General features: G+C 51.0%; 2 protein-coding genes across 2 annotated transcripts in view; one reads left to right on the top strand and one right to left on the bottom strand.

The window, feature by feature from the left end:
* Positions 1–33: 33 nt before the first annotated feature.
* LDLRAD2 (low density lipoprotein receptor class A domain containing 2) lies at positions 34–6,112 on the top strand. Its single transcript, XM_042477849.1, has 5 exons — positions 34–1,418; positions 4,077–4,517; positions 4,593–4,733; positions 5,208–5,306; positions 5,398–6,112. Exons 1-5 carry the CDS (start codon positions 1,148–1,150, stop codon positions 5,619–5,621), a joined length of 1,176 nt encoding a protein of 391 aa, XP_042333783.1. The 5' UTR covers positions 34–1,147; the 3' UTR covers positions 5,622–6,112.
* A 145-nt stretch (positions 6,113–6,257) lies between these two features.
* Positions 6,258–15,764, bottom strand: part of HSPG2 (heparan sulfate proteoglycan 2) — an 88,042-nt gene continuing 78,535 nt past the window's right edge. Inside the window, 18 exon segments of the mRNA XM_042477854.1 lie at positions 6,258–7,924; positions 8,633–8,736; positions 8,889–8,972; positions 9,249–9,319; positions 10,279–10,357; positions 10,576–10,651; positions 11,000–11,056; positions 11,245–11,367; positions 11,610–11,781; positions 11,928–12,172; positions 12,401–12,622; positions 12,719–12,817; positions 13,145–13,253; positions 13,456–13,565; positions 13,885–13,984; positions 14,215–14,359; positions 14,693–14,712; positions 14,714–14,778. Coding sequence (XP_042333788.1) covers positions 7,752–7,924; positions 8,633–8,736; positions 8,889–8,972; positions 9,249–9,319; positions 10,279–10,357; positions 10,576–10,651; positions 11,000–11,056; positions 11,245–11,367; positions 11,610–11,781; positions 11,928–12,172; positions 12,401–12,622; positions 12,719–12,817; positions 13,145–13,253; positions 13,456–13,565; positions 13,885–13,984; positions 14,215–14,359; positions 14,693–14,712; positions 14,714–14,778 — 2,054 coding nt within the window. The 3' untranslated portion in view covers positions 6,258–7,751.

The following is a 15,764-nucleotide window of genomic DNA, read 5'->3' as shown; positions in this document are numbered from 1 at the left end:
CCCACAATGCACTGCGCCCCGCCCCTTGTTTATTTACCTCAGGCTTTTCCTTACTTTATAAGAGCGAATAAAAACGAAATAAAACGATACAGAAACACACAAATAGTAAAATAAATTGTGTTTCTTCTCTCTTCTTCATGGGAAGAACAGAGAAAGGGATGTTTAGAAATAAAAGTATTACTTTATGTGCCAAAATGCAGCAACATTTACCTCAGACTTGCTCAGTGGAAATAAAAACACCACTTTTCAACCACTTATTTACCACTATTTGAAAGGAAAAGACCACAAACAAAACAAAAGCCATGGATCTGAAACATTTCCCTCTTGTTCATTTTGCAGCTTTTAAAAATATCAATGGATACTTTCTCCATTTGCATAAATATAATAATTTGTGTATGCAAAAGCTTTATAAATAAACATTATTATTATATTTATGCAAATAGAGAAATGTTTCAGATCCATTCTGTCCATAAGACAAAGTGTAACCACGTCTTTTGTTTGTGGCCTTTCCCTTTCCTTTTCCCTCTTTTATTCCTATTTTTAAATCCTTTTAAGAAAAACAAGGCTTTGGAGCAGGGAAACATATTGCCCCTATTTCAATTTCCAAGGCGCCTTTCCATAACAAAGCCAAAAGAATAAAGCTGAGGCAACCTAGGCCTGTTTTATTGCAGGACTTATTATTATCATTTATGGTACTGATTTATTTATGTTGAAATGAGCCAAAGAAAGATACCTTTTGGGGGGGTGACATTCCTTCGCCTCGATCCTCAGGGAGAGGCGGGAAATATATAAATAAACTATTATTACTACTGTACTACTACTACTACTACTACTATTAAAATTCCCCAACTGGTCCAGTGATGCATTCAGGGAGTTATAGCCCTATGGGTAACTTTTTCAAGCTCTGCGCACTGTGTTCTTTTGCTCCCTCGGTTCCTAAAATCACATTTACCCTTTATTTCTATGAGGACTGCCTGGAAAAGAAGATGTGAGCTGCCACATATTATGGCAATGTCTCCTGGGTTTTATTGCAAGGGACCCACTAGGATGCTCAAATTCCTTTGCAAAAACCCCATGGCAACACAGCAAACGCAAGACAAAAAGAGCCAAGCCAGGCTTTAAATGGCTTAAGTCCACACTCTCCAGGATGGGACCTCTCTATCTTTTTGCAATAAAGCTCAGCGGCCTCTTTCTTTGTTCCCCTGCGCAAATACGCAATCCCCAGTTTGCTTTGCCTCCTCCTTCTCTTGCCCAGCTGTTGCCATTTCCAAAGACTTCCAACTTTCCTTCTGTTCAGAAAGGAGTCTGCAAAAGACCCATGGCCAAGAGGAGCGGAGCAAACCTGGGAATGCAAGCGTGGGCAAAATGGCTGCTTTGGCTGGACATTTGGGCCTCTGCGGCTTCGGCCATGCAGACAGGTAGGGACGGTGCTTTTTGGAGGCTTCCTAAAGTTCAAAATGATCTGGTTTGAGACCGGTTTAACTGCCTTGGTTCGGTGCAAAGGAAACCTGGGGATTGTCGTTTATTGGGGCACCAAGTCTGGAAGACTGCTCAACATCTCAGAGAACTACAGTTCCCAGAATTCCCTAGCATTGAGCAGTTAAAAGTGAGGGGTTTGAAGTTTATAAATATGAAATAGCTATGTTCATGTTATCAATTTGTATGAAGAAACAGGGACAAAGCTTGCCACAGACAAGCTCTGCTTAAGCAATTGAAGCTACACCTTGCTCTTTCCCATAAGCGAGCCTGACCGCAGAACTATTTCAATAATTTAGCTTCCTTCGCAAGGCAACGGCTGAAGAAACTCCTTGCTAGTAACTTCAAGCCTAACTCATGAACTTTTGAACCTTGCACCCTTATTAGGTAGTGGACTGTTCTTGCTTTCTGTAATTGGCTTATGCTAGGATATAGAGAAGTAGGAAAATGTATAAGAATGTGAAAGATACAAAGCAGGGGGCGGCAGTTTTGGATTCACCTTCTTGGTGAGCTGCCAGCCCCGATCGGTAAATTAAACCTGTGCCTTACTCTGGACCAATCTCGAACTCTGATTCTCCTTTGTTGCTGGGCACTCCAAGAACCTTCTCGGAAGGGAAAAACTTTGCTCATATTTCCCTTACATAAGTAGTCTCAGACTGGATTATTTTGGTTCTGGACCCGTTAAACTGCCTGCTGTGGGAATTAGGAGCCAACTTTGGGATTAATGTTAGTCCCTGGCTGGAATCAAGGATCTGGGAGTCCAGTCAATGGTTTATTTATTTATTAGACAATGATTTATCTATTTATTGGATTTATATCCAATAAATAAATGGGATTCAAAGCAGCAAATGCAATAGAGAGAGAGTTGAGAAAAAGGACTTGGATTCAGTTTTATGCGGTGCTTTCAGAACAAAGCTTGCAAAAAGTCCCCCTTTTTGGACCACAACTCCCAGATTGTGGTCCAAAAGTTGTAACCTTGTCGAATTGTGTTTGAGAAAGAGGTCTGCCTTAAGAAGGCCATCCTTTCCTCCAACAGATTTTCTATAGTAAGGATAAAGGGAGAAAATTCAAGACCCCAAAGGCAAAATGCAGGAGGATTATGAATATCGGACAACAGAGTTAAAAACTGGAGATGGTTTTTACTCTGCAATGGTTGTGTAGAAAAGAGGATTTGGACAGGGATTGCTTGTTACTGGTTGCATGACATCCCCCACCTGATGAAAGTTACCTTTTGGAAAAGTTACCTTGTTTTTGGACTGCTGCCCCCAGAATCCCTGGTTTACAGCGCAAGAAGCAACGTATTTCAGGCCGGAACCAGTGTTAGAAAACTAGAAAGGCTTCTGATGTAGTTATATTATACCTCTTTTAAATTGCGGCAAACAAGGGCTCAACTATATACTTCAAAAGACTTGGAAAGTTATAAGTGCAATGAGAGACTTGGCTTTTCCTGCTCTTTAAACCCCTGGATTCTGGGAATGACCTTTTGGGTTTTGTTTGGTGTCCGGAGACTGCTAAGAAACCAGGTGGATTGGGGCATTTATTCAGTCACAAAAGAAGACCAAGAGGAAGCTGGCATCATAAAACGCTTGGGTGAAATGTCCCAGAGCCTTAGGAGTGCGGGAAACGAGAGCGAAAGACCCGTCTTTGAATTCCCAGGCTAGTTTTCCCATTGCCCCCATGCTAGGATGCATGTAATTTATGTGCGGATGCCAGGAACAGGGACTGAGTGGCCGTAATTCCTCCATCCAAGTGTGCCAACCTTTGTTGATTCTGGGTGAGGTTCAAAAGGACGGCTTAATAGATGAGTTCTGGGCAAACGGATGCGCCACCGTTTGAAGCTTTCTCAGATTAAACAACAAAGAGCCTGGAGGCATCTTGAAAGAGTGCTTCCACTTAAGAGACATCCCAGCACTATTTAATCTTCCCCTCTTTGGTTTGCGGAGAAAGGAAGGAAGAAAGGGGCAATAAGCCAAGTTGAAGGTTTATACCTGGAAACAATTTTCGCCTGGAGCAAACCCTTCCTAAAATCCCATGTTGAGGTGTTTGTATGATTTGGAAAGATACTAGGCAACTTCCTCAGATTGCAGCCAGTCCTGCTTATAGGAAGAATGAAATGGCACCTCTTCAAACTGACCCTTTCAACTGTTTTCATGTTTAACGCTTAGCATTTCAATGAGATTTAGTGCTTCTTCTGAGCGATGTTGGTAACTGTCTTGAGTGCGCTTTCCCTCCCTTTTTAGTGGAAAGGCCAGATAAAAAGGTAATAAAAAGGTGACATGATCCCACGCTGGACCCCTCTAAGCAAAGGTAGAATCAATTCTCTGGGGTGATGTGGCCGATTCCATACATTTTAGGGTTAAACATTGGAAGCTGTGTCACTTTCACACTTTGAATTCGCTTTGCAGCAGCGGAAGTAAACCGAAGAGAAAAAGGGGAAAGTGGGAGAGGAGGAGAGAGAAAGCAGGACATTATAAGAGCAGCAGAAAAAGTGGAAAGGAAGAGCATTAAGGGGAGTGTCCCCAAAGTGGGACAGTTGGAAGGGATGTGACGCCTTGTGGCTCTATTCTTGATGCGCTTCACGTCTCTTTTTTCTCTGACAGTGAGCATGGTCGACTTTTGTGGCCAGACCCTCCAAGGGGATGGGATGGTGTTAACTTCTCACCGAGACTCTCGGCGTTTCTACTTCGTGGTCCCTGGCACCGACTGCCATCTCACCCTGCAGGCCGCTTCCCCAAGGGACCAAGTGGCCTTTCAGTTCCGCTTCTTCCTAGTCTACAGTCTGCTGCGCCTGCCGTCCAGCACCCCTCTCAGTCCTCACAAGGACCATCCCCAGGAGACCCCTGACCTTTGCATCTCCAGCTCCTATGTCCAGTTCTACGATGGCAAGGACCCTATGGCCAAACCCTTAGGGATGCCCTTGTGTGGGAAGAACATCCCCAGGCCCCTCGTGTCCTCCGGCAACTTCCTGACCCTGCGTTTCGTGACCCGGGACCAACAGCCTCGCGTGGACTTTGTGGGCGACTTCACGTCCCTCCGGACGGGTAAGATGGCAGAGGCCTCAGGGCAAATGGGAGATGCCACTCCGTCCTATCAATGTCCTCTCTTTGTCCTTGCAGGGCTGAACGCTTCGGCCTGCAGTGCAGAGGCCTACTTCCCCTGTCGCAACGGCAAGTGCATCCCTCCCAGCTTGGTGTGCGACGGCAGCAGAGTGGATAACTGCGGCGATGGCACAGATCAGTCTCCAGCCCGGTGTAAAGGTCTGTATGTGCCCAAGAGAAGAGCTCCTTGGTTTGGAAGGGAAGAGTGGATGAGGAGGAGAGAGGGAACCTTTGAAAGGAACTCAAACCAAACCAGCAGTCATAGAATCATATGGTTGGAAGAGACCCCAAGAGCCATCCAGTTCAACCCCTTCTGCCATGCAGGAAGACACCATCAAAGCAATCCCTGTGACAAGTGGCCATCCAGCCTCTAAAATACTCCAAAGAAGGAGACTCCACTATTCTGCAAAGTAGCATCTTCCATGTCAAACAGCTCTTACTCTCAGGACGCTCCTCCTAATGTTGAGGTGGAATCTCTTTTCCTGTAGCTTGCATCCATTGTTGCAGGTCCTATCCTCTGGGACATCAGAAAACAAGCTTGCCCCCTCCTCAATATGACATCCCTTCAAATATTGGGCAATGGCCCCAATGGGTGCTCTGACTTCTGTCCCTTCTTCTTCTTTTTCTGCTCAGGCTCACCCACGCGTTTGCCTCTCCTTCCCGCCGAGGCTTCTTCGGTGGCCAGTGTTCTTCCAAAGCAGGTGACCTGCGCCAGGGGCACTGACCAAGCAGGTAGTCCTTTCTCTGGGCAAGAGGTGGGTGGTGGGGCACTTGACTTCTTCCTGCCACTCATGGGCTTTCCTGAATCCTGCTCCTCTTGCAGACAACCGCAAGGTCCTCCTCGCCTCCCTGGCTTCCCTCTTTGGGGCTGCCTTGCTCTTCTGGTGCTGCTGGAACCCAGGCTGGTTCTTTTGGAGGGTCGGTGCCTGCAGGTTCCTGCCTGGCTGCAATGCTTTCTGTGCTGCCTGCCATCTCTGCGCACAGAGCTGCACCTGCCAGGAGCAAGCCAAGGTGACCCCGCATGGAGCCCCAGAGCCATCCGTCTGAGAGTGGCGACATCGGGACATAACCCAGCAGACCCAACAGACAGACAAAAGCCATAGGGATATCTGTGGCTTTGCACAGGACTGTCTGTAAAGAGAAGAGCTCCCTTGTGGAACAGCACTCAAGATATGACGCTTCAACCCCCCCCCCTTTTGCCTCAACCTTCCTGTAACTCTCTAGCGAACCTTTTCTTTTTAAGCAAGCGGACAGCTTAATGCAAAAGGATGGGGAGCCTTTTCCGCTTCAAGGGGTGCAGCTCTCATCCAGATTGGTTCTTGGGGCCCATGTTCTGGTGGTCGACACAGCCAAAATAGCCTATTTTAGCATACCTTCAAACTTGGGTCCTGAAAGAGGGCGTTTCAACACTGGTCTGTAGGAATCCTAACTAGCAAATCTAACCTGGCATTTGCTTCTGTAGACTGCAGCCCATTTCATGCATCTATTCTGCCTCCTTCCTGTAACTGGGAGAGAAAACATGCAAGGAGTTAATGGAAGCTCTTGTTGGATTGGAGTCCCCTTCAATTAAATTAAACACATGGGGAAGAGGCAGAGGGATCCCAGGGCCCAGTCTGGAAGCACCCCTGTCCCAGTTGAGAAGGGGTCTATGCACACACACACACACACACACACATACGACTCTTGGGGTTCAGCACCATTTATTTAAGAAAAAATATGAATAAAAGGGGGGCAGAGGCTGGAGAAGCCAAGGCAGGATCAAGGCAGGGGGAACGGGAGCATGGCAGCGCCTTCTTCTTCCAGACAATTGGTTCAGGAGAGAGTGACCGCTGGCCACCAAGGCTCCCAGCCCAAGTCCAAACTAGCCAGAGGAGGAGAGAGAGACACAAGCCTGGCTGGAAGGCATTCCCCTGAGCCCAAAGCGTGGCTGGCAAGGCCCCTGTGGCTGGCTCTGCTCCGCCATCTGCCCTCCTCAGTGGTCTTGGGGCTGGTTGAGGTGGAGCAGTAGAAACTCTCTGGGCTAGTTGGGGGTATTGGTGCCTCTGTGTCGCCTGGTCCAGAGCTCTCCCACTTTGGCTTCTGGCAGGGAGAGGAGGTAGGGTGGCCCGTTGCAGTGTCCCCCAGACCCACCTTCCCCATGGGCCTCTCCTTCTCTAGCCCAGCCAGGCTCTGGGGCTGTGTGTTTGTGGGGGCCTGGCTGCAGTTAGAGGATTGCCTATTGCAAAAATAATTTAAAAGTGCATGGGTCCTCTGAAGGGCCCCATGTTTCATAAGGCACTGGTGGAGCTTTGGGACTGCAGGGAGGACCAGGGCCCCTCTGCCTTGTGGGAAGAAGTGAGCCCCCCTTGGTCCTGGACTCCCCGCTCTTTTCCAGAACCCGGGGCAAGGCCACACACCGGGTCCTGGCTCTGCAGCAGGTCATGAACAACAGAAGAGATGGGTGGGCAGGGGGGCAATAGAGGGGGCTGTCCAGAAGCCCTTCGCCTGGCCCTGGCCCCACAGTCCAGGTAGCAAAAGAGAGGGGTGGATGAAGCCATAGGGCAGGGCGGTCACTACAAAGACAGGGAGCCTCTTCGAGCGGAGAAGCTCTGCTCAAGTGCGGAGGCAGCGGCTGGCCACTTTGGCTCCTGGCCTGGCCAGAGGAGGGTGGTGCTGAGGACTGGGCGCAGGGGTTCCCAGCCCAGCCAAGGAGGCCTTCCTCTCTGAGGACCAGAGAAGGGCTGGAGCATCTTTGGTCATGGTCAGCCTTGCCCAGCTGGAGCTGCCACGCAGGGACCTCACCTGCTCTTTGGCCTCAGAGGCGGCACAGAAAAGAGCCCCCCCTTGGCGCACCGGCATCCTTGAGCAGGCTCTTCCAGCGTCCCTTGGCACAGTGCTGTAGGAAACCCGTTGCATCTTTGTGGCATCTTCTCCTTTCCCCTTGCGAGGGCTGGGGAGGGATGTGAGCACACATGGGCCCCCCGCATTGGTCTGTCACTTACACAAAACACACACACCAACTCCCGCCCCCTCCCCTCCCCTGCTTTTTTGGTAGCAGCAAAGCACCTTTGTGTTTCTTTTAAAAAATTCATAATAATAATAATAATAAAATAATAATAATAGATGTCTCTCAATTGGCCTGATGACAGGGGAAGAAAAAATAAGGACAGCAAGGAGTGTGGCGGAGGCTGACCCGGCCTACGAAGGGCACTCCTGGATGTTGGAGCCAACCTCCGAATGATGCTGCAGGTCAACCGGTTGGTGGGGCTCCTGGCCGGGCCTCGCGTTCAGCAGCACCACATTCTTAATGCACCCCGTGATTCCTGAGATGTACTTCCCTGCGGTCAGCGCTTGGATGTCTGGCGCCCCTCCTGCGTGGGGGAAAAGAAGGTGCCACCGGTCACCATGTGGTTTCAAGGGGGGAGTCCTCTCCTATCTCTCAAAAGCACCCCAAGGAACCCCATAGGCTCCATAAGAGATGTCCCCAGATGGGTTGTCTCCATCCTTTGAAGCACAGCTCCTCTCAGACCCAACTGATGCCATCCAAGCCTGAAGCACAAAACCTAGACCTTCAAAAGCCACTAGAGGTAGGAAACTGGTGCCATTTTTGTGCCCATGGACTATAACATTTTGTTCCTTTCATGGAAACTCTCCAAGGACCAGCAGCCTAGGAAATTTCGAGTAGCCCTGACTTTTAGAGTCTGACACTCTTTACTTAGACCTTTTGTCCCATCTGCCTGCAGGTGCACAAGTCTGGCGCCAAAGGAAAGAGAGCACACCTTCTGAAAAGCTTGGGCTGTTTGGGTAGAAATGGCCATACTTATCATCTTGAGACCATTCCACTCTTCATTATAATCATAGCAGAAACAAAATGATGGTGAAATTTAAAAAAGAGAGCAACAACAAAAGATGGAACACTGGGAGGAGAGAAACGGAAGAAGTGAGAATGAACCCAAAACCAAAGCAACAGAGATGGTTGAACCAAATGAAAAGATCAAGTGCAAAGCCTTAATGTCCACACTGCTGTGCCCACAGGGGCCCTTAAAACCCATGTGGCTTTTGGAGGTGGAAGCACCTACCTATATAAACGCGGCCTTTGGTGTTCACCATGACGTGTTTGCCAGAAGATTCCCCAACGATCACCTCTTCGCCGTCCACTTGAAGGAAGCCTTTCTTCCCTTCCCTGAAGAAGGGCCAGACAGTTAGGAGAAAAAAAACGCTCGTTAGTTTTAATGGGGCTCATGGAATTTCCCTTACGCGGGGTAGGAGGGTCTGAAACGGATCCTCTGCATCAGGGAAGGGACCACTGTACTTGTGAACCACGTTCCCCCTCACCTGACAGCGGTCACTCGATGCCACTCGCCATCGTCCACAGGGTCTTCGGAGAAGATGTTGGCTTCCCCACTTCCAAGCTGGTAACTGCAGGAGGCAACACAATGGCAAGCATCAGAAAACCAATGGCTCCTGTGCTGGCAAAACTTGATGGAGAAGCCAACCGTATAGCAGCCACTGTAGTGTCCTAGTCTGAGTGGGGGACTATGACTCCTGGAGACCCATGTCCGAACCCTTGCTCAGCCTTGGAAACCCAAAGGGTGAAGTGGAAAGCCTCCTCTGAAGAAATGTGGCCAAGAAAACTCCACAATCTGGTCACTGTAAGTCTAAGTCAATTTGAAGGCACTCAGCAACTGCACTCACCTAAACACCAGGTGCCCGTCTTTTAGCCCAAGGCTGATGAAGTCCTTTCCTTTCCCACTTTCTCCTTCCTCCTGTGACAGACACGAAAGCATTGCATGACTGTTTGACACATGGCGATGGGATCCAGGATCCCTGGATGCTTTGAATGTGGGTCCAACAAAAAAGTTGAGGCTTTGGAACAAATGGCTGCCTTTTCAGAGACCGCATGACTCCTCTGCCACTCACCTGCCCATGGGTTGGCAAGAGAACCTGAGAAGCACCAGACCCTCATCTGGACCTTGTGGAAGCCCACATGCCCAGCCTTACAACAACAGGCAAGCTCTACCAGGCACTAATAGAAAAGCGCGCTTGGGCAAGTCAGTCCCGTGGTCCGTTTCTCTGCCCCCTTTCATGCATCTAAGCATTCTCTCTCCACTGCACCAAGGATTGAGTCCCATCAGTAAGTACCTCATTAGCAACATGCTGCTCAAGACCCACCTCTCCGGTTGCCTGGAAGAGAGAGAAAGGGAGAGAGAAGAAGAGGGCACAAGCCATGTGCCAGTCAGCCAAGCAGCATGCCTAGCAGCAGAGGCACAGCCTGGCCAGAGAGCAGGAGAAGCGAACCTACACACAGCCTCAGGAACATTTGAACATGGCAGGCAGGGTTTTGTGATGCCAGGCACAAGAAACTCAACGTGAATGCATGCAGTGGCAACACCCTTTGCAAGCCTACAAAGTCCTGCAACAAGCTCTCATGCAGAGTGGCAGCCAACGGGCTCTTCCTCCATCTTGTTTCAACCTGGCCAGCAGACACACTGACCCCAGAACCCCTGGGAGGGCTCCCTTCCATCCCACTGACCTTTGCAGTGCTAGCCAAGGGGAAGAAGGCTCCATGACTTGTGATGCAGAGGAAGAGCAATTCTGTTCTTATCAGATACCATGAACATGAGTCTGCTGGCTGTCCGATCACCCTGCGCAACTTCCCCCAGGTGAACCTTTGACAACCCACCCTGACCCCTCCAGTCTTTTTCCACTTCTCTCATCCACTCACCACTCCCTGCCAGAGGAGGAGCCCACTTGGGGAGCTGGTCCGCACTTCCAGCTCGATCGTCTCAGGCGAGTCAGGAAGGCTGCAACAGAAAATAAAACCATGGCGGAAGCCCTTCCTGGACCCACAAGGAAGGCATCTCCTCCTGCAGGACCACACACACATGTTCATCCCACCCAGAAGCCCACAATTTTGGACTGTCCCTGGACTAATGCTGCACTGGCCCCTCAGCTGTGTAACTGGCATCTTGTTTAGGGTTGATGGTGCCATTCAGAGAGGGTAACGATGACCAATTCTCACCTCCTGGGAAAAGCATGCGGTGGAAGGGCCACGTAGCTGCCGTCGTGGAAGGAGGCACCGTACTGCCCAGGAGCATCTGGTAAAAACAAACAAAGGAGATGAGACACACCTACAAAATAACCCCACAGCCTACTAAAACGGCTACAGCAACCAGAGAAAATGGCAGGGAAGGGAAGACTGTGTTTGGGAGGGAAAGACTGTGAAAGCCAAGCTAGTTTCAAGATGTGGCTGATGGCTGTGGATGGAAAACCTGCCCTGCCCAAAGACTGCTGTTGTGCAACGTGTGGGTCTGAGCCCATTCCAACAGCAGAGGTGCTCTCTTTGTCCTTCCCATTTGGCATTTGCGGCCAGAACTCAGGCTATGCCCCAGTGCCTCCCAGCCCAGGACAAGCTGTGGATGGAGCCCAGCATGTGCCAGACGTACCATTCCCTCCGCTGCCCTCGGGTGTCCACTCAGCATTGAACGGGCGCTGTGATTCATCTGCAAAGAAACAAGCACATGCTTTGTGCAAAGCACTCCACGAGACAGAGCGGTGCTCCCCAAAGCAACACTTTTTTCCAGGGCTTTTGCCAGTCAGTGTGGCAGAAGCTACATGCATTCAGTTCAGGGGAGGCCTCTCTGCCTTCCAGGGATGCTCTTCCATGCTCTGGCCACCCGCTCAATCTTACCGTGTTCGCAATACAACCCTAGGAAGCCAGGAGGGCAGACGCAGGTGGTGTCTCTGCATGTACCACCATGGAGGCAGGGGCGCTGGAGCCGGCACTGGACCTCAGATATCTCACATCGCTCTCCTACAGAGAGAGACAATGACACACACACAACCACACACCATTAAAGATTCACAGGAGCACAGCACTGTACAAGTCAGAGTAGAAGCACAGAAAAGAAGATCTGCACAGGGCTGAGTTATGAGGACAGAAATAAGTAACAAGCAAGGATGGGACACCTTCCCAAGCCAGGACTGCAGAAGCTGCAGAGTCACAGCTCTGAGGAGACCCTGCTCCGCCACCATCTTAATCTGTGGCCATCTCACCCTTGTAGCCATCTTGGCAGAGGCACTGGAATTCATATTCGCCTGTGACCAGGCACTTGCCGCCATGCTGGCAGGGTCTGCGGTCACAGGGAGAGCTGTCGACACACTGTGAGATGCCCCGGCTCTCCAGGAAGCTGTATGAGATGTCCACTTTCTTCCCATTGATTGAAACCTGGAAGGGTGGAGAAAACCCAAAGAGCCTCAGCTCCCCGTCGCATCCGATCGCCATGGCCAAGACTAGGCAAAAAGGGGAAAGTGGCCATTGCAAGGGAACTCCATCCTTCTTTGCTGACCCACTGGACAACCATGACAACTTGCCTCCCCAATGCAGCCATAGAAGTGTCCGGAGACGTTGGCGGCTGGAGGCAGCTGGACAGTGTCGTCCACACCCCCTAGGTACATGGAGGTGCGCAGGTTGAGGCCCTGGCTTTTCCCAGGCGAGGATCTCTTCACGGGCCGCTCATCATCCACCTGCAGGGTGCCATCTTTGTTCAAGCGCTCGGCCGTCACCTTGTGCCACTGCCCCAGTGCCAGCGGCTTTGCGCTCTGAAGGATCGCCGTGCCTAAAAGAGGAGTGGATAGAGGGCTAGCAACATCACAACAAGTTTGTTTTTTGAGGCAGCCATAGCCTCCTGTGCAGTTAGCTGAAGGTTCCTCCACCTTCCCTCAGCCAAGTGCAGAAAAATCTACCCAAGTCTTTGCTTCAAGCAGGGAGAGAAAATGTTGCAGCGTAAAGGTGGAGGATAGTTTGTGAAGCACGGAGCAGAGGAGAACGGCTTGCTAATTCTCACCTGATCCCAGCTCATAGCGGAACTCCAAGTGCCCATTGACCATGTTGAGAGAGACAAAGTCCGCCACAGGGCTGCCGTCGCCTCCGCTGAAGAGTATGAGGCCATCGGGGAACAGCGGCATGATTTCAGCATCCACACGCAGCTCGTAGTGGATGTTGGTGAGGGGTGGATATGAGATGAAGGCGTTGCCCCCGTGGAAGTGGGGAGTGGTCACTGTGACACCTGGAGCGAACAGGGAGAGGTTTGCAAGGTGAGCTGTGACAGTGCCTGGCCACCCCCCATTTTGCTGTGCCCCATTCACCTGCCCTGCCCACTCACCTGACATACACTTTTCCCCATATTTGCCTAGGAGGCAGCGGCAAGTATAGCCCTGTCCAGTGGCTCGGTTGATGCAGGTGGCATCAGGACCACAAGCATCTGCAAAGAGAGTGAGAGTCAAGAAGTGAAGGACAAAGAAGAGTGCCAAGGGGACAGCTACTGTGCATCCTGGCTCAAATCTAAGGAAATCATTTTAGGGAGAATCCAAGCTCAGGCCACTCCATTAGTGCCTTCTGTTGAGTCAGACCATTGCCCATAATTTGTACCAAGTACTAGACATGGCACCACAACCCTGCTTCTCCCTTTCCCAGTGACTCAGCCATCTCTTCCACTGGAGTCTGTTGGGAGCAACGGCTTTCCAGTCCCTGCCATAGGGTGCCCCACATCTGAGGCAGAGTCAAAGAGGAATGGGGAAGAGCGGTTCACCTGGATGGCAGCGCAGGGCCTGGGGGTGTTCGCAGTTGCTCCCAGCAAAGCCCTCTGGACACTCGCACACATAGCTGCTGCTGTCCGAGTCCCTGCAGACGCCTCCATTCTGGCCAAAGGGGAAGAGACAGAAGGGAAACTGAGTGGTTAAGGATAAGCCTGGGTGCCCTTCATTGCCCCAGACAGTCCAGTGTGCACCCATGTCCAACAAAGGGGTTTTCTTCTACACAGAAAGCAGTGAAAACCAAGGCTCTGTGCATTGCTTCTGCTTCTCTTGATGGCAACTTGCCATCAGGCCAACAATGGCTTACCTGGCATGGCCGGTCCTGGCAGGTGGGGCAATTGGAGACGCCGTGGGCCTGCAGGTCAAGATCTTTAAAGATAACCTCCTTCCCTTGGATGATCAGCTGCCGCACACAACCTGAAGGAGAGGGAAAGGAATGGAGTGAGGCAGAGAGGGCAAAGCCAGAGGCTGGGTCAATGGGGAGGATGGAGGTGCCAATGGAGCACCGGCCAGCCAAAAGCGCTTATGGGACCATTCAGGGTGGATGCTCTGCTTCCTTCAGGATGAATCTGGCTGCCAACTATCATTAACAGGTGCAGCAAAAACCCGCCTGCCCTCCCATCCGGGGCAGAAGAGAAATGGGGGAATTGCCCCATGTATTTCTCAACAGCTCCATGTGCATCCATGGCTTCGCAGGGGGACATATACACATTATGGAAACTGTGTTAACTCTCACCGATAAAGCCGCTGCTGAGGCCAGTCTTGGCGACGGCGGCGTAATTGGGATACCCGCCCAGATACAGCCCCTCATTGAGGTCCAGACCTTGGAATTTGCCCTGGAGAAAGACAGAGGGATAAGTGCAAGTCTAGTAAAGCCTGGTACCCTGTAGGCAAAGATCCCCTCAGTGCTTTTTCTGGGCCTTCTCTATTTTGCCCTGCTTGTGGCCATGCACAAAATCCCTCTTCAACCTTCTCAGAGGGATGGCATTGCAGGGATGGACAATGCCAAGGGCAAAAGAGAGTCCTGCCCTTCAGCCCCCACTTACTCACTCATTTGCTTACTCACCTGGGACGTGCCATTCACGGGCGGGTGGTCATCCAACACAAGGGAGCCCTGGGTGAGGTTGCGGTAGAGCCGCACGGTGTGGAACTCGCCCAGCTTGATGAGGGAAGGGTGGCGGATGGTGGCCATACCAGAGCCGGCATCGAACCTGCAATGCCAGAGTGCTGAAAAGGAGCACAGGCACCCCAAGACTTTGCCCCCCATGCTTGACACCTCTCCCCCCCCCCCCCCCCAAAAAAAAATCCGGTAGCAGTTCCTTTCACAAGTCCCAGATAAGATGCTTGGCTACCATACCAATGATGCACACCAAATATCATAATACTCGTAACTCTGGATAATGTGTTGGTATAAAAGAGTTAGGACTCTGTTGTATATGAAGATTTGGGACCCATTTTTGAGGACAGGATCCACAAACCCTAAATAGTCAGAGAGAGAGATGCAGAGAGGGAACCTACCATCAGCTCCAAGTGCAGCATCTCACCTGAGTTCTGGTCGGCCCCCCCACCAGTCCAAAGGACACAAAGTCGGTGCCCGTGTTCTTCTTCTGCCCGTTGTACACCAGCATCCCTGCCAAAAGCACAGCAGCGGGGGCCATGGGGTTGGAGTAGGCACCAAGGGGTGAGTTTCCCAACCAACCCAGCTAGGGATTGTGCAGCTGAGCTCCCAGCTCCATGCAGGGCCAGAGCCAAGGGTCAGCACCGTTATCACCCAAGCAAGGGGCTCAGTTGTGGGCAAGCCACACAACTGGCATTGGAACCAACAAGGGGAGGCAAGATGGACCCCTACATGGGTCTGAGCTGCTAAACTGGATTTTATTCCCAAGGGGAGACTGGAGACACAGCAAATCAATCGGCCCCCAGTGCCCACCTGGGCTTCTTGGCTCCTGGCAGACGACACCATGCCATCTCTTCCAAGGGAGGAGAAAGTGCCACCCTTCAAGCCGACTAAGTGGAGGTTAGGCTTGGCAAAAACATTTCAGCCCAAGTAAAAGGAGTTAGGCAAATGGCAGTGGGGTGAGCTGGGGAGAAGAATGGGGGGCTCCTGAACCCAAGCCAGACCTCCACTGAAGCTTTCCAAGAGGTGGGTTAGTTGGCTATCTGTGCCAAGGGAGGGAAGTTACACACAAACACACACTCATACACCCATACACTCACATTCACACATGGCACAGTTGCAGAAGGAGCTAAGAGAGGCACTAAGGAGTGTCTGGGACAAAAAAAAAGAAGAAGCCACAGCTCAGTGGAGCAAACAGCTTACCTGAGTAAAGCATAAGAGCTGGAGAGGTGGGAAGAGAATGGAAGGAAGGAAGGAAGGAAGGAAGGAAGGAAGGAAGGAAGGAAGGAAGGAAGGCAGGCAGGCAGGCAGGCAGGCAGGCAGGAAGGAAGGAAGGAAGGAAGGGGAAAGATGGTAAGAAAGTTGGCAGGAGAGAAAAAAGATGGAGGTAAAGGTAAGAGGGAGAACAGAGTGCTGAGACAGAGCATCTTAGAGAAATAGGGAAGATGTGAGCCTTTGCCAGTGAGAAGTCCCACAGCTGGGGACCATGACTTTTGGGG

This window comes from Sceloporus undulatus, chromosome 7 (assembly GCF_019175285.1).
Source record: "Sceloporus undulatus isolate JIND9_A2432 ecotype Alabama chromosome 7, SceUnd_v1.1, whole genome shotgun sequence".
NCBI lineage: Eukaryota > Metazoa > Chordata > Lepidosauria > Squamata > Phrynosomatidae > Sceloporus > Sceloporus undulatus.
This window is presented reverse-complemented; position numbering and strand designations above follow the sequence as displayed.

What these genes read in the sequence shown, in the direction of transcription:
- LDLRAD2 (XM_042477849.1), top strand. Translation starts at nt 1,148, where the DNA reads ATGGGACCTCTCTATCTTTTTGCAATAAAGCTCAGCGGCCTCTTTCTT. An exon ending in GGCTTCGGCCATGCAGACAG is followed by an intron (nt 1,419 to 4,076) that starts GTAGGGACGGTG and finishes TTTCTCTGACAG; the next exon opens with TGAGCATGGTCGACTTTTGT. An exon ending in GTCTCCAGCCCGGTGTAAAG is followed by an intron (nt 4,734 to 5,207) that starts GTCTGTATGTGC and finishes TTTTCTGCTCAG; the next exon opens with GCTCACCCACGCGTTTGCCT.